This window comes from Equus przewalskii, chromosome 14 (genome assembly GCF_037783145.1).
Source record: "Equus przewalskii isolate Varuska chromosome 14, EquPr2, whole genome shotgun sequence".
Lineage (NCBI taxonomy): Eukaryota > Metazoa > Chordata > Mammalia > Perissodactyla > Equidae > Equus > Equus przewalskii.
The window spans coordinates 6,983,758-7,004,587 of record NC_091844.1 but is presented as its reverse complement, the minus strand read 5'-3'; the positions used below and the strand labels follow the sequence as shown (position 1 = coordinate 7,004,587).

Genomic DNA, 20,830 nt, shown 5'->3' with positions numbered 1-20,830 from the left:
TTTGTGGTAGCTTCTCAGGTTTGTCATTCCAGGCAGCTTTATTCTAGATAGTCTCAAAGTATACTTGATTTTTTGTTTGTTTGTTTTTTTTTTAAGATTGGCCCTGAGCTAACATCTGTTGCCAATCTTCCTTTTTTTTTTTCCTTCTCCCCAAAGGTCCCCAGTACACAGTTGGATATTCTAGTTGTGACTGCCTCTGGTTGTGGTATGTGGGACCCTGCCTCAGTGTGGCCTGATGAGCGGTGCCATGTCCACGCCCAGGATCCGAACGGGTGGAACCCTGGGCCGCCGAAGCAGAGCGCTCGAACTTAACCACTGGGCCACAGGGCCGGCCTCCAGATACTTGATTTTTGATGGAGGCGAAAAACCAAACCAAACCAAACAGAAACCTCTAAGTAAAATTAGATATTCCATTGTTGAAGATTATCGTGGGTAGATTTTTAAAGCTACTCAGTCTCCGAACGTGTTTCTGAGTCTCTTCTTGGGTTTATCAGCTTGAACTAAAGGAATAATCCTTTTAGTTTAAGTGAAACAGCAAACAGAAAAGTTAATTTTCTAGGAAGCATGGATACAGTGTATAATAAATCTAATAAATGCTGTATTTGACCGGCTTATCAAAATCAATTCATTACATTCTCAGAATGACATTTAGCTAAAAGACAGAGAATATCAGTGTTGTTTTTCTTGTTCTTGAGGACTCCTTGTGGTAGAGATCTTCTCAGTTAGTGTATATAATAGAGTAGATTTTAGGGGTGGGTTGGGAATTCCTGGGCAGGAAAATATTTGGTGTTTGCCTGCTAAATTTAAATTCCACGAAACTTTAATAGTTTGCTCCTGGGTCAAGAACTGATTCCCCGAGATCTGTGTGAAGAATGGAGATTGTGGCATAATTGAATAATACTGGTTCTGTCGTCACTGCTCTTTTGACTGTTTCTTGACTATTCTTTGTGTTTATATAAAACGATTATATCGTTGCTGGCCTATGCTTCAGATATATTGTGGAAGATGACTTGATGATCAAATCGTCAGTAGATTACTCTTGGTCCAGTGCTTACTATTTTAAGTGGCATTTTCCTCTCTTAGACTCTCAGGTATGAGCGAGTTGCAATAGTAAGGCTAAAATTATTTGCTAGTAATGTGTAGGCCTAAATGTCAAACAAGATTATAAATCAGAAATGTCAATATTGTATAATTGCTGAGAAAAAATGACCTTTTCTGTTTTAATGAAATTTTTTTCAGAAAACTGATACTGAAATGAAGTGTATAGTCACCACCTGGCTAGTACTTCTGAGTATGACACCTTTGGACACATGGCTAAAATCCATTTTCCGTTCCTTTCGTGAGGGTGTTCGAACAAGGAATTCACCTGCAGGGGACGAGGCTTGCTCTTCTGAGAACAGGATGGGTGCTCTAAGGCAAACCTGTAACGACTTGGCCTTGATTTAACAGATCTTTGCGTACATCTCAGCAGGTCTCTGTGGAGGAGAGGAGGCCAGCCTCCCATGAACCCAGAGACTTCCGCTGTTGGTTTCCTTGGCAAGAAGAGGCTGTGAGCGGCTCCTCTTGATGCCATAGTGTGTCTCTTAGTGTACTCTCTCTTTCTGCTGCCAGTTTTTCCTTACCTCAGTCAAACCTGAGGTCTGACCTTTTCAGTGTTACCAGGGGAGCTGGCCAAGTGGCCAAGATTCTATTTTCGCATGTGTTCTCACAGTTAATCTCTGATTATTTGAGACAGCTTGAGTCTCCGGGGGTCCTTGTACCCAGGAGCCCAGCTTAAACTGTACAGAGAGGCTCTGTGTTAGTAAGGGAAACCAACATCAAACCACATTACGCCACAAAGGGGAATTTGTTGGCTCATATAAATAAATACTTGTAGATTTGGCCTTGGGGTGATGAGGCCAGGGGCATCCATGTCACCAGGATCATCTTTCTCTCTCAACTTTGTCTTCCTCCATGTGATGACTTCCTTAGGCCAGCCATCTCTAAAACATCAAACAAAGGTCACAGGCAAGTTGGGGTTTATATCTCTGTAACCTTGTTGCTATAAAGAGAAATCCACTCTGCCAGCTGTTGTTGAAAGACGAGTCAAAGGAAGGACTGTGATTGGTCCAGGTATTTGGAAAACTGTGATTGGCTCAGACTGTGTCACATGACCAGCCCTGTTGTATGAGAAGTAGGGTCTGTTACCAGAAGGCAGTGAACTTAGGCTCACTGGAGTGAGACTGCCGTCCCAATCTGTCTTGACTGCAAGTTACCAAGGAAAACTCAGTCCTTTATAGTAAAGTATATGGGGGTGGGACTGGTGAGGCCTGAGTTGAAGCCTCAATGATGAAGACAAGGGCATTCTGGGTAGAAGAAGTGTAGCTCCAAGAAGAAATGCTCTGCTCCATCCAAGGAACTGAGCTCTAGGGTGGTGAGAACGGCAGCTGCCTAGTCTTGACTTGTTTGGTTCTGTAGGCAGTCAGGAGCCTTTGGACACTGTAAGCCGAGAGGTGACACAATTCATTTCTGTTTTGTGGTGAATACGTGATTAGTGTGCTTCTGAAACCTTTTTACACCATCACACATAAAAAGGATGATATTTTAATAGTTTACTCTGGGGTGAAAAATATTTACTCTAGGGTAAAGGCTGGAGGTCCTGGCCCCGGGCTCACTGGACGCCCCAGGGCTGAGGGGTCGCTGTCTGGGCTGGAGGGTAGGGAAGAGCTGCTGGCAGCAGGGACAAGGGGCCTCCGTGGAGACTCGGGCAGGAAAAACGGATGTGTGAAGGCACCTGCATGCTAGTCTAGGCAAGAGGAGATGGGAGCCTACAGCCAGAACTGAGTAATGTCTCAAGAGGGAGAGAAGGGCAGGTGAATAGCCGGCAAAATGTAGTGAAACCCACCAGAGTCCTCAAATTTCACATTAGTCCTTATTTTCACTCTCCAATAAAGTTGTAAATAAAATGATTAAAGTTTCAGCTCTTTTTCTCATTCATTCTTCCTCCTCTGAACCTTCTGCCTGTACTCCCACTTGCTTTCCTCAAACTCGATGTATTTAGGAATCACCTGGAAGGGTTGTCCCATATACAGAATCCCAGGTCCCCACCAGAGATTCTGATTCCATAGGTCTGAGATAGGGTGCAGGCATTTGTGTTTTTCCAAGGATTTCTCATAATTATGTAGTTCACAAGCCTTACCCTTAAAAATACTGCTCTGATATTCGTGCTGGGAGCAGTAAGAACTTCTGGAATGCAGTGACTCTTACTGATGTTGCCTGTGCTCATGTCGAGTCCTGAAAATACGCTGGACATTCATCGGCGTAGTGTTGTCTCATGGCCGTTTCTCATACCCAGGTCCCTCCCGCAGCCCACCCCCAACACAAGGAGTTCTCCAGCTGGAAAACGTTAATTCCATCGTCATGATCTTGGTCTGGTGTTTCTGCCTCTGGGGCCTTTGTCAACACTCCCCAACTAGAGTCAGTGGGCTCCATGGGTCCCTTAGTGCCTTGCATTTCATTGCACTTTTGACAGTGAATTTTGATCCTTTATGTGGTCTCTCCACAAAACCGTGACTGCTTTAGGTGCCAGTACGTGATCTATACAGAGTAGTTGAATTGAATTGAAAGCTTATAAGGAGAACAAACCAAAAGATGTGGAAAATCCATGAATGGGCAAGACCACATGAATAATCAAGCATCTATAATAGTTTGAATTTACTTTATTTCATTTTTGATATCTTAAGAAAAGTTGTTCAGTTTCTATGCTTGGATCCTCCTTTGAAAAACAGTTTTGTTTACATTTTCTCATATGTCAAACTTACTCTTTTGATTGTCAGGTTTCTGGGAAGAGGCAATCCGTTATATGGTAAATTCATCCCCTGGAATAATTAATTTACCTCACATGAATGAGTACTTTATTCTGAGAACACGCAGTGTACCCTGAGTCACCACAAGACCCGGCTTTAATCAGCACAGAGAAAGCTTTTTAATTGTTCTTTGTCCTTGCTAGGGCTTGGCGCTGATTAGTGGAAGATGCTTTCATATTGGGCAAAGTCTTTATTGAGAATATACAACTAGTATTTGGGCTGTATTTTCCTGCAATGAATGAATGAATGAAAGTGAAAGAATTTTACAACATTCTTTCTATCAGTTTAAGTTTAATTCTAAGCAGTTCAGATTACAGAAAAAGTCTCTTAACATGGGATTAGAGATTAAATTGACCACTCTTTAAAAAGATAAAAACACTTGTATTTATAAACTGAATTAATAGAGGCATGGCTTCACATAGGTATGTAAACACGGACAGGATGGATATATTTTTCATCTTCACAACCAGACATCTGCCTTCACCCCTGCCTTCTCTGTGCATACCTCGTCTTTTTGGTTCTAGAGAGCATGACCGTCTGGATGAAGGGCTTTGGGTCTTCATTAATCCAGACTCAGCCAGCATTCGTTCAACATGCTCGGTGCCACTGTATGCAGGGAGCCGTGCTAAGCTTGGATGAATGCTAGCCCCTCTTCTCTCACAGCATACATCCTGATGGAAAGGAAATGAACATCCATAGAAGGCAGGCTTCATTGACAGCCACAACGCAGCCATGGAGTACTCTAGAAAAAAGTATTTGTTGGCATTTTCTATTCACAAAATAGTCAGATGACAGATCATCTAAGTAGAACTGTTTTTCCCCCTTAAGATTCTGTTGAGATAGTATTAGCTGGGCTGAATGTTTTCTGTGCTGAATTTAGGGTAACATAATGATGAAGAAAACATCAAGTGCTGACGAATGTAAAAACCACTAATTATAGTGCTTTAGCTTCTCCATCTCTAAATTGATGATAATCACTATACATTTATGTTAAAATATAACGTGAGGCACGATAATAACAAAGCAGAATGCACCAGTGAATTCTATACGTATGGTACCTCTATGTGGTCCCATGGAATGGAACCTAGCACCTAATATGGACGTGTTTTGGAGTGTTATATGGGTCAGATGCTGCAACGGATTTTGAAAACAAAATGACAAACCATTGCGGGAAACAAATTTACTCCAACCTCTAGGTTCATGTCTCTCCAAATCTATCTACCAGATGTCCTTCAGAGTTTTCTTTCTAAAACACAGATCTGTCTGTACCCACCACATGCCTGTTAACAGTTCACCATGTCATTGATTCGAAACACACTAATGACCTTCCAGACACTATGCTAAGCATTGATGACACTTGTTTTTTTCCTCATGAAGCTTCCAGTCGGGTTGGGGAAATAGATATTAACTATATATGATCAAAGATATAATCTCTCATTTTTCCCTCTAGCCTATAGAATAAAATTTAACCTCCGAAGTATAACATATAACAGTGTCATTTGTCATTATCTGGCCCCTCATTTCTTTTGTCCTCATCTCTTAACATTATCATTCCCTTCTCTCCAGCTAACAGAATCATTCCGCCATTGCCTGAATGTGCCATCCTGTTTATTTCTTTCATGCCTTTGCACATGGCTCTTCTTTTCCTTGACTTACTTCCCTCTTCTTCCTGCATGGTGAGCTCTTCACTTATCCATAAAGATTTTGCTCAAAAGGCCCCTTTTTTTGTGGCAGAAGTAGTGACTCCCTTTCTTGCACTCCCAAAGCATCATTTTCATTCCCCATTTAGAGCACTTGCAGAGTTGTGTTACAATGATCTCTTCGTGACTCTTTCTCCTCTTAGACTGTGAACTCTTGAAATAAGAAGCTGCATTTTATTTGCTTGCATCTTCCTAGATCCTAGCACAGAACTTGACCCAGAGTAGATGCTAAGAAAATGTTGGTTGCTATTAAATTGTTATTCCCAATCATATTAACTGAATATGATGATTAGGGAAGAGAGACATGCATGGAAAGGGAGAAAAAAAGATGATTCAATGACACAAACTAATAAAAGTAAGGTCACACTGAGACTACTAAAGGCTGATAGTTTTATGTTGGAAGGAACTTTAGAATTAAGAAATTCAACTAGAATCTTCTAAAATGTAATGAGTCTATTTAGGTTATTTTCGTTGGGTATTATCATATTGATGTTTAGAATGAGGATGAGAGGCTGTGGACTTCAGGCGTGAAATCTTCATTTGTTTGCATGATGATGGAGGAAGAAAGCTCACCTCTCTGTAATGTGCAGTGCTGCTGTGATGGGATGTGGCCTCGTACCCAAGGACCCTCCTGGCCACATAGTCCAAATCCAGTGAGGCTGAGGACAGTGAGGCACCAGCCTGCACCATTCCCCAGCTCTGTAAGTTTCTTGTGCTTCTTTTAGGAAACTGAAGGAGACTCAAATTTATGGTGATAGTTAAGACCGTCAGATGTAGTCATGATCTACGAAGGGAACAGAGAAGGTTTTATCCTTCTCAATTCCTGACAGGTGTGCACCTCCCTAATTGGAGGGAGACTAGCTCCTTTCTAGTTTTGTGAACTTGTGATGTTGTTGAAGTGAGGTGCCTTGCCTTCAGGTCAGAGTCACACAGCAAAATACCTCTTTGCAATGAAAACACCTCCTGGCTTTTGCTTGAGAGGCCACATGTGTTAAACTGTACAGGACAGATCAGAACGGGACAATGGGACATTTGGAACATCTGTCCCCAGCCCGTAGGGTACATCAATGTCACAGTCATGCTCACACTTCCTAAACGGGGCCCTGCCAGGCACCGGGGCTTCCCGTACCCACTGAGGGCACTCTTACCTCAGGTATCTCACATGTGCTGGTAGGAAATGCCTTCCGTTACAGCGCAGGGCCCGCCCGCAGCTGCGAGCAATCACTCCTGGGGTCGTGTTTCGGATACAAAGCAACAGAAATTGATCCCGTAGACATTCATGTAAAATTCATTTAGTTTTTGTTCCGACACCAAAGCTATATTTTTCAGTCATTTCTGAATAGAAATTTTTGTTAAATGGCTCATGTGGCGAACGGAAGATGGCTTTTTGCCTGTATGCTTTGCGTCTCACCCGGTGACTGAAGTGAACACTGTCTCAGGGGGAAAAGTTTGGCATGTTCACAAAAATGATACTCTCCAGCCTTTTAAAAATCACTTCTTTGGTTGATAAACCAAAAAATCCAAAGCCAAGAGGGAGAGAGGGAAATAGATTCGTATGAGAAATGTAGGGATTTCACCTCTATAGTTGTTTTATTTTAAAAAATAAAAGTGATTGGAAAAAGCTGGGTGGAGGGTACTGTGGTGTTTTCCATTCTCCGCATTTGTCTCAAAGCTTAAATGCTTTATAATAAAAAGATTTTTGAGCATCTTTTCCATAGGATTAGAGAATTTCAGGAAGTAATATGGCTGTTATAAATTGTTTTTGTTACAGATTTTCAACTTGGCACCATTTAAGAAAAGCTCATTAGTTTGTGTTACTGTGTATATGTCTTTTCTTTATAAAACTTATTATAGTTCAGATTCTTAATCAGTTTAATCTGGCTTTTGCCCTCAGTGCTTTGTATTGTGCAAATCTTACTTTGTAAAGACTGGTTAAAGAAAAATTAAACCAAAATATAAAAGATGAAGATGTTCAGAAATGTAGTTAATGAATGGTTTCCATCCAGGTGGGGGCTGGCGAGATGGCCTGTGTGGGCTCGCTCAGAGCAGTGCCACTCTCCACTCTGTTCTCCCCAGCTCTAGTGCCTGCTAGTGGAGATGCCACTATTTCATGTCAAATCAGTGTGACAGAGCTCCCACTAGCTTCTGTCACCAAGCACATGTGAGCAGCTCTGGCCACAATCATTTGGGGACAAGCACTTGGTTGTGGCCACCACACAAGGGAGATCAATGCCAGCACCAGTGTGGTTGGCTGAATAATGGCCCTCAAAGATCCCAATCCCCAGAACCTCCAAATCTGTTCCCTTACATGATAAAAGGGACTTAGCCAGGGTCATTAAGTTAGGGTCTTGAGATGGGGAGGTGGCAGGGTCATCCAGGTGGGCTTGATGAAATCACAAGGATCCTCTGGAGAGGGAGGCAGAGTCAGAGAAGGAGATGTGGCCAGGGAGGCAGAGATTGGCATGATGCGAGCACGAGCCAAGAAATGTAAGCAGCCTCGAGAAACTAGAAAAGGCAAGGAACAGGTTCTCCCCAGAGCCTCCAGAAGGAATACAATCCTATTAGCACCTTGATTTTAGCCCCAAATCAAGATGAAAGTGAAAGTGATTTTGAATTTCTGACATCTGGAAGTGTACGATGATAAATTTGTGTTGTTGTAAACCACTCAGTTCTTGCTAATTTCTTACAGAAGCTGAAGGAAACTCATACAAACAGGCTTGTGCTGGAGAAAGGGCTTGGCAGGGGATTAAGACCTCTCTCTCACCTGAGATAATCGGGTTCACTGAGAGTTTGGGAAGGGCAAGGTTTAAGTCCTCAACTGTGCTGGCTTTGAGTCAGATTGCCTGGGTTAAAATCCTGGCACCATCATTTATGAGCACTGTCATCTTGAGTGAGTGGACCCCTGTCTGCCTTTGTTCTCTCGTCTGTAAAATGGAATGGTAGTAGAGCCTGCCTCAGACGCTTGTTATGAGGTTGAACTGACATAATCCACGTGAAGTGTTTGCACAGTACATGCACAGAGTAGAGGTGCTGTAAACGTTGACTGTTACTGCCTCCGCCCTCAGCTATTCAAAGGCTTTGCTGTGTGCTTGTGGCTGCTGAATTGTATTAACCCATTTAATAAGGCACTCTTTCTTTTGGGAGCCACATGAATTATGCATTCTTATATAAATCTAAAGGAAATACCCGCTCATTCCGGGGACAGTGACATTGTGGCTAAATACATGGTCCTTGGGTTGGTGAGATTTTTATTTTGTTTTAATGGGGACACAAAAATAAATATACACGTTTTCTATGTAAGGAATAGGTCTGTTCCTGGTGGTGACCTGTTTAGATCTTAACTCAGGGAGCCTTTAGGTTGCGTTCTTCTGCCTATCCTTGTGCTCACAGTAGGGGGTTTTCGTGAAACATCAGGAATCTCAGGGTAAGGTAGTCTCCTTTACCCTGAGACTGACTTACCTGCAGCCACCCTTAGTGGTTGGAGGCAGCAGGAGGAGTGCTCTCAGAAACATTGTAGTCCTAGCCTGATGAGAATGTGGAAGAGTTCCTAGATGGTGACCTATACTTGGTTTATGGCATGGTTGTCACTCAGTGGAGGGCATGAGGCTCACTAGCATTCTGTCTTTCTGTGTCATCCTATAGCACCTTCTGATAATGAAGTCCTTTTGGTACCTTACAGTAACTGTGTCTCTTTTGGTGGAACCTAGTATGAGCTATCACCCAGCTCATACTAAATTTCCCTCTGTGGGTGGCATTTGAGTTGGTCAAGGGTAGCATTCCAGACAGAGAGGAGTGTCTGTGTGCAAGGGGGCAGGAAGACAGCAAAGAGCAGGGCACGTTTGGGCCATTACAGACAGTCGAGGCACATGGTGTGTGCGGGCTGAAGAGAGGGGAGGATGTGAAGCTGGATTATCCACTGAGGGAAGAGTGTGAAGAGCTTCAGGTGTCCAACTTCGGAGTGTGGACTTGATCTTAGAGCCCTTCCTTCACAGAGTGTGCAGAGGTGCTGTATTGCAGTAGATCTCATGGGAGGGGAAAGCAAGAGCTCTGTGGTTCCAGAGTTTGGGAAACACTGGGGAAAACGAGCAAGAGAGTTTCTTTCCTTTAGGAGTTCTCAGAGCCTACCAATTCATTTTGAATTTCCCAGAAGCAGATACAGTAGAAAAATAGAAATGATACCCAGAACTAAGGCATTGGGATAAAAAAAGAGTGAGTGGGTCCAAGATATTCGAGGTGAGGGATCAAAAACAATTGGTGACCAATTAGATGGTGATGGAGGGGGGGCACTGAGGAGACGTGGCAGGGAGGAGAAGTCCAGCACCACCACAGTTTGAAGTTTAGGATTTTAGGCAATAGCTTGGCATTTTAGACGATAGAGGAATAGAGAATATGGAAGTGGTTTCATAGGCAGATAATGAGTTTTGAAATTATTATGTATTTGTTTTATTTGTGTTGCTGACAGCATAGCTGATGGTGCCAGTGTCCACAGATTTTTGAGAATGTGGCTCTGCGGTAAGAAGAGCTGAGGGGGACTAAAAAGCTGGGTGGAGCCTGCTCTCTAGTTCTGGGTGGAACTACTTGAATAGTTTAAGCCATGGGTACTGATGAAGAACTCCAGAAATAGTAGGGTTTCTAAGGATGCAAATGACATTCGCTTGTAAAAAATCAATCAATCATGTTGTAATCCTGGGCAGAGGGTAGAGCTGTAATTTAGCTCTTAAGTGCTGACTCTGATATTCTGATTAGGATCATTGTCATGTTTAAATAGAAGCTGTATCCCTTCTTGCAGAATCACTGCATGTGCAATGACTATGAATAAGTACGTGGAAGAAAATGTATCTCAAAAATCCTACACCACCATCAAGTATTTCATGAAGATGCTGAGCAGTGTCAGCGAGACCCTGATCTTCATCTTCATGGGCGTGTCCACCGTTGGGAAGAACCACGAGTGGAACTGGGCCTTCGTCTGCTTCACCCTGGCCTTCTGTCTCATCTGGCGAGCACTGGGTAACGAGCTCTTATTTCCCAAGGAAACATTCAGCACCGCTCAGTAAACGATGCGGCTTGCTTCTCGTCCTTCCCCTTTGCTGCTGCTGCTTCCTCTTCTTCGTCTTCTTTGTTTCTTCTTCTTCCTGATCTCCTTCTTCCTCCTCCTCCTCCTCCTCGTCTTCCTTAACTTGTTCTTCCTCTTCTCCTCTTTCTCCTCCTCTCCCCGACTTCCTGGTGTCTTCTTTCCTTCCCTCAGTATCTTCATGCTTTTGCTACAAATCAAATTAACCTCTCTTGGCTTCTGTGATTCCACATTTTCACCCACTATCTTGGAACAACAAAGGCCCAGGGGCTGGTAGTACTAGTAAGGCAGGGGAGAAGGGAAAAGATCTTGGGGGCTCTTCTTAAAGACTTTGCCCTGTCACAGAGGAACGTCAAACGAGTCTCCGTGTTTTCATGTTCTGGCCTCACAGTCTGTTCTCTTTGGTTTTGTTTTTCTTCTCAGGTGTCTTTGTCTTGACTCAGGTCATTAATTGGTTCCGGACAATTCCCTTGACCTTCAAGGATCAGTTCATCATTGCCTACGGAGGGCTGCGAGGTGCCATCTGCTTTGCGCTGGTGTTTCTCCTTCCTGCTGCCGTGTTTCCTCGTAAAAAGCTGTTCATTACGGCTGCGATTGTAGTCATTTTCTTTACTGTCTTCATCCTGGTGAGTAGAGGTCTTCTGCCAGCAAAGTCTCTCCCTTTCCAGGAGGAAACAAGATCTTTCAGACTATCTCAGTGAATTCCTTTTAAAGGATGCAGCATCGCAAAGGTGTGTTGAAGCTTTGGTAGTTATGATATTAGGGAAAATGGTATTTCCTCATGTCACTAGATTGTGCAGGGGCCTAAGAGGGTCCAATTTGGCCACCTGACCTACATAGAGGAATTATTATTTAAGGAAACTCAGCTAAGTGATCTAAGCTTAGCACCGGAAACTTACAAACTGTGATTGCTAATCCTTGTCATTTGTCCTACTCTCTGACCTAGTGAATGTACTCATTAGATGCTAGTTGTGTGATGACCTTCCAACAGCTCATTGACATGAATGGATGCTTAGCAGTGTGTGCCTTGGCACGGTGGGATGAGTGAATACAAGTTTAATATTGGGAGGCAGAAAGTGTGGTAGGAAGAACGTGGGTCTGTGTCAGGATCCCGACTTTGCAGGTTAATCGATCTCTTTAAGTTAATAAGCCAGCCCTTAGGAGATTCCATTTTGCAGATATTGATTTAGTAAATATGTATTGGACTCCTGCTGTGCGCCAGACAGGGCTCTGGGAGCTTAGGATCCAAAACAGAGAAGTAACCCCGTTCCTGCAAAGCTCACATCTCAGGGGGGAAGGCAGATGCCAGACAGTAAATATAATAAGTAAGTAAATGATAGCATATGGTAGGGGTGAACGGTGCTGTACAGTAAGGGGTAGGGGCTCAGGCATGGTGAGGGTGGAGTAGTGAGAGGGGGTTACAAGTGTAAATAGAGTTGTCATGGAAGACAACAATGAAAAAAATGACATTTGAGCAAAGGCTTGTGGGAGGTGACGGAATTAGCTAAGCCAAAATCCATTCCAGGCAAATAGGAGGAAAGGGCCCAAGTGTGAAGGCAGTGCGTGCTTGGCTGGTGTGGCTGGAGGGGCGGGAGGGGTGAGGTGAGGGATATTCTAGAGTCCTTGGTCCTGTGGGGTATGCAGGCTGGTGGCAGGACTTTGGCTCTTCTCTAAGTGAAATGGAAGCCATCAGAAGGATTGGTGCAGAAGCGTGATGTGTTTTGACTTATTCGTAAAAGGATCACCCTGGCCGCTGTGAGAAGAGTCTGTTAAGAGGAAGGGGGAGAAGTGGAAAGCAGTGTGGGGTCGATGCAGTCATCAGGCAAGACCAGGTGGTGGCAGTAGAGAGGGTGAGAGCCTCGAATACATTCTGAGGGGGAGCCTGTAGGATTCCCCAATGGGCTGCACGTCGGGTGTGAGGGAAGGAGGGGTCACGGAGGACTCCAGGGCTTTTGGTCTGAGCAGCTGGAACGATGGACTTGCCCTCCAGTGAGAAGGGGGAGGCTGTGGGTGGAGGAGATGGGAGCAGGAGATGGGTGGCTCAGTTTGAGCACATTGGGTTAGGGGTGGCTGTTAGACCCACAGCGGGAGGTGATGAAAAGACAGGGTCTGTGAGTCTGGAGGTCGGGAAGGAGCTCAGTCCTCAGCAAACAGCTGGTATTTGAGGCCATGAAACTGGAAGGGATTGCCAAGCAAGTGAAAATACATGTTGAGGAAACCAAAACAGGGGACCAAGAAGTGGGCTCTGGGGCAGCCCAATCTTAAGACATGGGGGAGGAGACGGGAGCAGCCAAGGGGACTGAGAACGAGGGATGACTGAGGAAGGAGGAAAAGCAGGAGATTTTTTTTTTTTTTTTTAACAGTTAGTCACAGAATGCTTGCTCAGTGCCTGACTCAGGTGTGAGCACCTTTCAAGTTAAGTCATTTAATCCTCCTAACAATTCTCTGGCTTGAAACTCTAGGAGGAGTCACTGTTATTGTTCCCATTTCATAGATGAGGAGACTGAGGTTAAGTACTTTTCCCAAGTTTACACAGTCAGTAGAAGGTGGAGCAGGGAGTCAAAACTAGTTTGGTGTTCACTGTAAGTCAAGCGTCTGGTGGAGTGCCTGGTGCATGGTAAGTACTCAGATTTGTAACTCATTGTGCTTCTCCTCACTCCTTCTAGTCAATTCTCCAAAAAGCAGTTCATTCATTTATACTCCCAACACCAGGAACATGGGTGGTCCTGTCCAGGGAATCCTGGAGAAGGATGCTTTGGAGACTTTCTCTAAGTTTAGAAATGACCACTTTCCATCCTCCTCTTTGTCCTCACACCTTTATAATGCCGTTCCCCATGGTGATGGCTTCCAGGTGTCAGCACTCAGACAAGGGCTTTCCTATATGCACGATCTCATGTCATCCTTAAAACAAATCTATGAGAAAGAGACCAGTGTTACCCCAGCTAAGGAAACTGAGGTTTAAAGAGAGAAAGCAGCCTGATGAGAGACATACGTTGGTAATTGATGGAAGCCGAGGTTGACCTGGGACGCTAACTCCATAGACAAGATCGGAACCATTGAGCTCTATTGACCACACCGAAAAAAAAAAAAATTATTTACCAGGTTATGGTTTTAACAGTTTGTTTTAGAATATATATACTAGTTTTGGTTCAACCATCCCATGTTGGTTTGAGTTCCCTTCTTATGCTCAGGGAGATGCCTGGGTGTGAGGAGAAGCAAATTTTCTTGTCTTCATCTTGTTTCTGTAGTGTTTATAGGATCTTGTAACAATTCATCCAGTTTGCTACTATCGCACTTTGCCTGAGGCAAGATTGGGAAGTGAATCGATTTTGCCTTGAGCATTTTAATCTCTCAGGAGCATCCTAGGGCACTGTGCTTAAGAGGGAAAGTCAGGCAGGGGTGAGTGACTCAGCACCTCTTCCTAGGCCGGCTGCCCTGTCCTTACGACCCACAGCAAACCCTGCCAAGGCCTGGTCAGTGCTCTGCACTCCTCTCCATGCTCTCAGAACTTAAGGTGTCACATATGAGTATCAAATACGAAATAGAACCATGTCAATCTAATGCGACTAGGAACTGGGTCACTTGGAGATGACTGTGTCAGCCATTATTATCTACACGAGAGCTTCTCAAATGTCTTCAGTGCAAAACCAAAGCCCCCCGCCCCCACCCCACCGCCAATGTCGTGTACATGTGCATTGGTAAAATACAATAAAAATGGCTTATAAGAAAGATGTAATGCAAGAGAGGATATACCAAATGCAAGCTTAAATTTTTTAGTTGTTAGATTCAACAGACATAAAATTACATTTCTACAATCAGAACAAACATAGCATGGGAGAAAAGAAAAGTATTACAAAAAAGTATACTATTGTTCATTGAATGTTACACTCATAGTATTTTGGTTTTTTAGAACCATAACTCAACCAAAAGATATAAGTGAATTTTTGATTCCCCTCATTCAAAGCCTACACACCGGCTTTGAGTGGACACCATGTATATCAATATTTGACATTAACAAAGTTTTTAATGTAACAAATTAAAAACAGCAAAGGCAACAAATGAAATAGTTTAGCATGGATTGTCTGTATTTTGTATTGTAAAACTATCAAGTTAACTCTTTGGTGATGGAGACTTTGGGGGGTCAGTATTTGGAGTGTGCGAGCAAACCTCGTGAACAGTCCTCCTCTGATTAGGTTGAAGGATCTGCTGGCGGAGCTCACTGTGATGCTTGGGGAGAGGAATTGCTGTAGCTGCACACCTTCTGCCCTCTCCCCTTCATTGTCATCTGCCCCACCCTTTTGTGTGCAGAGTGGAGACTGAGGGATGTTGCTTGGGTCCTTAACTCTGACCCCTTTCTCTCCCTCTCATTCTCTTACCCATCATTGGCTATTAAGAGATTGTGAACACACACATTCACACACATGCAAATACACATATGCTCCCCTCAAAAAGGATCTTTTTTCCAGGACACATCAATAATTTAAAAATTCAGGGGCCAGCCCCGTGGCCGAGTGGTTAAGTTCATGCACTCCACTTTGGCGGCCCAGGGTTTTGCCGGTTTGGATCCTGAGTGCGGACATGGCACCGCTGGTCAGGCCATGCTGAGGCGGTGTCCCACGTGCACCAACTAGCAGGACCCACAATTGAAATATACAACCATGTACTGGAGCGATTTGGGGAGAGCAAGCAGGGTCGGAGGGGTGGGAAGAAGATTGGCAACAGTTGTTAGCTCAGGTGCCAATCTTTAAAAAAAAAATTCAGGGAAGAAAGCCTGGAAGGAGATACCTAATGGGTGACAAACATAGTAGAAATAATTAATTATAATTCAGGTGTAAAATTTTGCCTTCTGATTAAGAGCTATACATTCTTCTTCCAATGACAACTTTTATGTTGATGGGCCTATCATTAAACTTTAAAATGGCTTTCCCCCTTATTTCATTATTTCTTATATGATAAGCTCTCTCACCCTGATCCTGTTGAATTAGCACTATCTTCTGAAATAGAATCCCATGTGACGCATGGTTGATTATCAGATACCAAGATTTATAATGAGAATTTTAACATTCTTTGAATCACGTTGATAATTAGAGAAAGTGGCCTCTTAATGAGGCACGTTAACTGTTCCTAGAATACTGTCTTGCTTGTGGAATATAGAATGAGTAAACAGTTCTGATTCCTTGGACGTGTAAATTCATTTTCTTTTAAATAAGATTGGTGATGTTACGGAAAATATAAGCTGTCTCTCTTATTTTAAAGTAATACTCAAGATTGGGAGCGAGGTAGAGGCCACTAGTAGAGAACTCAGGCATTGGATTGGAGTAAGGCTGTTCTGGGTTGGTATCCCGGTCCAGCTCCCCAATAGCCTCTGTGAGCCTCAGTTTACTGAGCTGTAACATCTGGATAATGGTTCCTCCCTCCCAGGCAGTAGGGAGGAAATAGTGTATGTAAACACAGTACCTGATGCAAGGTTTTAACCTGATGATTTACTGTGTTTTAATGATAACATTAAGTAAAATGGTACTAGAAGAAAAAAAAGCTAACGGCTTTCAATGCGCTTTTCTTTGAGAGGAAGAATGATTAGAATACGTTAGTTATTATTTCATTTATCGCTGTGTCAGATAGCAGATGCTCAGAATTCAGGAAATCCACTCAGTGGTCCTCTAGAAGTCCATCAGGTCCTTTGAGTAGCAAGACTGACTGGATTTCGAGAGCCGGCAGTCGCTCTTTGCCTCCGTGGCACAGTAGTGTTGTATCTGCTCTAGCTCATTCTCCAAAATGGGGAGGCACCTGGGATCTTACCCCACTTGCCAGTTAACAAATCAGCCTGTTAAATTTTCATGGATGCTTTCAGAAGACACCTGACACCTGGGTTGGAGACAAAGGACTTCATCTTTATTACTCATGGCAAAAGCAGTAGCCAGACCTTCCTGTTGGTTTCTGTCAGTTTTCCATACTCCTTGTCCCGTGGGGGTGACATCATGGGCCCATGATGGATGTTTGCATATGCAGTGGGCTGCGTTACAGGAGACAGACCCTGAGCTGGAGGACCTGTCACTCTTTGTCTGGGGCTGATATTGCCTCATCTCTCAAGCTTCTTCATTGCAAACACAGCCCTGAGAAATAGCCTGGGTAAACAGCAGTCAGGGCCTTGCCTTATGGGGTGCCCCTTGTGGGAATGTGTGGGAACACTCAGGACACATGGTGGGGTGGCCTTTCCCAACAATCAAATACACTTTGCTGACTTAGCCTCTCAAACTGAAATGATGATGCCACCTATTTTATAGACATTGTGAGGGCCTTCAAATGTGCTTTAATTTGTTAAATAAATGGTCATTTGTTTTATATATATATATATATAATGAAAAATCTCTATATTTAATTAACATAAACCATTACTAGGTAGCATTCCCTGGAATTCAGAAAAATTTATTTTGTTCCTACAATAAATGGCAAGGATTTTTTTAAGATGGAAAAATGTAGGTAAATAATTTAAGATGTGATAAAAAAACAATAAATGATAGTTCTATGGGGTTTTGACTGAGCAACTAGGTAACAGAAGGTGAAATTTAATTTTGTACCAGGGGAGTGTTGGGTTTGAAGGATGAGAAATCAGGTGTTTGGTTTTGGACATGTACATTTCGGACATGCATATTTGCCTATTTGATGTCAAATGGAGATGTTGAATAGGCAAATGTATATATAGGTCAAGAATTTATGGGAGAAGACAGAGGGGAGATATAAATTTGAATCTTATCAGTATACACAAGTCAGCTCCGGTGGTCTAGTGGTTAAGATTCAGAGCCCACCACAGCCTGGGTTCGTTTCCCCATCAGAGAACCACACCATCCATCTGTCACTTGTCATACAGTGGCAGCTGAGTGTTGCTGTGATGCTGAAAGCTATGCTACCGGTATTTCAAATACCAGCAGGGTCACCCATGGTGGGCAGGTTTCAGTGGACCTTCCAGACTAAGACAGACTCGGAAGAAGGACCACATACCCATTTCCAAAAAAGCTGGCTATGAAAACTCTGTGAAGAGCAGTGGAGCATTGTCTGATAGAGTGCCGGAAGGTGAGAGGATGGCAGAGAAAGACTGAGCAGGGCTCCACTATGCTATACACAGGGGCGCTAGGAGTCAGAATGGACTTGATGGCAATAAGAACAACAGCATATAGATGGTTTTAAAAGCATGAGTCTGGAAGAAACTATTCAGGGAGTGAGTGTAGAAAGAGCATAGTAAAGAGTGCATGCCAATATTTAGAAGTCGAGAAAATGTTGAGGAACTAGCGTTGGAGACTGGAAAAGGTGAAGAATAAAGTGGGAGGAAGATCAGGGGGTCTATGCAGCACTTAAGTGAAGCAAGTGTTAAGGAAGTTGCTAGAAACTGTGACAAATGCGTCGGCAAGGTCAGGTGAGCTAGGGACAGAGAAGGGACTGTGGGATGCAGCACTGGGTGATGAGTGGCCATGTCACCGAGCACTTGCGGCAGATGGTGAGGACGAAACCCCCGTTGATTGGATTCCAGGGAGAAGGATAAGAGAGAAATTGGGGGTGGGAGATCCGGGCAACCCTGTTGAGATCTGATAGAAGAAGGAGGTGGTAGCCAGAGGGAATACGTGCCCAAAAAGGGCTTTTGTTTCTGGTTTTTGCAGATGGGAGCCATAGCAGGGTGTCTGAACACTGGTGGTACAGGAGAGAGAGAGACATTGATGACACAGTAAAAGGAAAGCATGGTTTAGGGGAAGAGACAGACATATGACAGCTGGTGACTGTGCAAGATGATAAGTCCTGAAAGAAAGAGAGACAGAGGGGGCTGAGACCACGGAGTGAGGGGTGTGGGCACCCACAGGGACACTTTTATGATTCTCCTTCCATTCCCCTATTCCAAAACAAATAGTGTACCGCTGGGCTCATGACCTCTGTGACCGGCTTTGTAATGTGAGAAAAGCCTTGTGGAGGATAGCATAGCAATGATAGTGATATTTTTTAATAAAATAGTTTCTTTAGGTTTTCCTGGAAATTGTCTACTAAGTCAGCAAAGAAATATAAGACAGTTCCTCCCACCTCTTTTTTTTTTCTTTTTGCAAAATTTAATGCCAAAGAAAACAAAAGAAGAAATTATTGTCTTCCGAAAGAAGGCTCAGTGTCTGTTCTCATGGCAGTTCTTTGTCCTTCCTCGTGTTACTGAGAGCAGAAGGGTGCAGGGTGGGCAGAAAGTAGAGGTGGAACAAGGTAGAAAAGGAGTCTTCCTGGCTGGCTGTTGCGCGGCGGGGCCGGCTGGTGGCTGAGCCCCTTCCCTCAGGCCTGGCTCCCAGGTGCTCTGTTTATTGTGCCGAAGCGGAATGAATGCTGAAAATTTAACTTGTGTTTTGCAAATATGTTTTTCAGTGGTTTGATGGAAAACTAAGGGGTTTCTTTATATTTTTGACCTATGTAGATGGTTACAAGCTGTTTTCTAAGCCTTATCAGGTTTCTCCCCAGGTGACCTAAATTAGGAATTTTCCAACGTGGTAAAATAAGGTGACTTCTCAAAGGTTTTTTTTTTCTCTCTCTCCCAACCAGACACACAAGCTCCTAGAATATAACATGGAGCTTGGGGAACTTTCTATAATGTACACAGATGCCACGCACTCTACCGCCACTATAGATAGCTTGAAGAACGAAGGAAGGGGAGAAGGGAGGGCGAGGAAGGAAGGCAGAAGCCATCCCCTAGGTCCTACTGAGCATGACATGACGACAGTAAATAACTCAGAGGAAGGGGTGACTATTAAAAGGAACTGTTTAAACAAATACATATTTTTAAAAGACAGTGTCAATCTCCATTGCATATAATCAATATGTTTTATTAATTATAAACTAAAATATGTGGTATTTTTAGAAACTCGATTGATCTGGGCACCAGGCCACACTGGCTTCCATAGTAGATCAGTCTAGTTTTATGTGTGACAGTGTGTTCACTTCTAGATTATCCGTCTAGTGGAAGGAATCCACATAAGGATTAGGGCAGGCCCTATGTCCTTTCCTTATTTTTATCTCCTATATTTACAAATACCAGGCACTCATTATTACTTACTAAATGAATATTGATAGAAACAAAGCATGTGAAACAATACTTAGTGTCCTTAGAACACATTATATAGTATTAAAAATTTTATTGATTTTGTTAATTTTTTTCCTGGAGCTATTATTAAACTGGTGGCGTCATGGAATCTGGAACTCAGTAAAATCACCCATCTCCATAAACCCCATGTTTAGACCCATTTTCATTTACATAAGTGAAAAATTACAGAATATGTGTTGGTTGGAAAACTGTTATTACCTCCTATGTTATTTCAAAGTGGCAGACTGAAATGCAAATAGAACACAAGGTATGTCTTATCCCAAACTGGTCAAAATCAGTTCATACTTCAGAAAGCTAAAGTTAAGCTGAAAAAGGCCCAAAGGTAGATTGATGGAACAAAATGACGATCTCCTGTAAAAAATGTGTGCGTGAGTATCACAGTTAGTTTATATTATCAAAGCATTCTTGAAAACTTGAAGACATGCAGAAAGGTGAGACAGAAATCAAATGCATGGCAGGGAGGGTCTCTCACCTCACCCGCCACAGTCCGGTAACCCCTTTGATACATGGATTCTTCGTACCAAGTGGTGGCAGCCATCTACCAACCAAGCAAGAAACTTGGGGGATCTTCCTTGACCCCACATTCTCACTCATTTTAGTGCCAGTATCATATATCAGTATCATATATTAGCTGATTATTTGTTTTGACATCTAGAAGTTCCGTATCAGTATTCTTTTTCTAAATTTTTCCGATTACATTTACTCTTCCAGACTAATTTAGAACTAACCTCTCAGGTTCTGTTAAAAACACTTTGGAATATGTTACTGGAATTATATTGCATATACATTGAGAGAAAATTTTCATCATAATATTGTTAAGTAATCCCGTCTAGGAACTGTATGTGTCTTCTTAAAACTCAAATCTTTTTAATATCTTAATTTAGTTAAGTTTTATGGTTCTTTTTGTAAAGGGTTTTGCGTTTCATGTAGGATTATGTATATATATACATGTGTAGAGAGAGTGTATAAGTATAAATAGATATTTAGTATCTATCTAGTATACTATTATATATTAGTATTTTATTTTATATATTCTCTATCCAGTTTTCATTGCTATTGTTTAGGTGTTTATTTTGTTTCTTTTTTTAAATTA

General features: G+C 42.9%; 1 protein-coding gene across 1 annotated transcript in view; it reads left to right on the top strand.

Annotated features, from left to right (window-relative positions):
• SLC9A2 (solute carrier family 9 member A2) overlaps window positions 1–20,830 on the top strand; it is an 89,942-nt gene that overhangs the window by 45,942 nt on the left and 23,170 nt on the right. Inside the window, exons 4-5 of the mRNA XM_070573376.1 lie at window positions 10,335–10,552; window positions 11,040–11,242. Coding sequence (XP_070429477.1) covers window positions 10,335–10,552; window positions 11,040–11,242 — 421 coding nt within the window. The remainder of the gene's footprint in view (window positions 1–10,334; window positions 10,553–11,039; window positions 11,243–20,830) is intronic.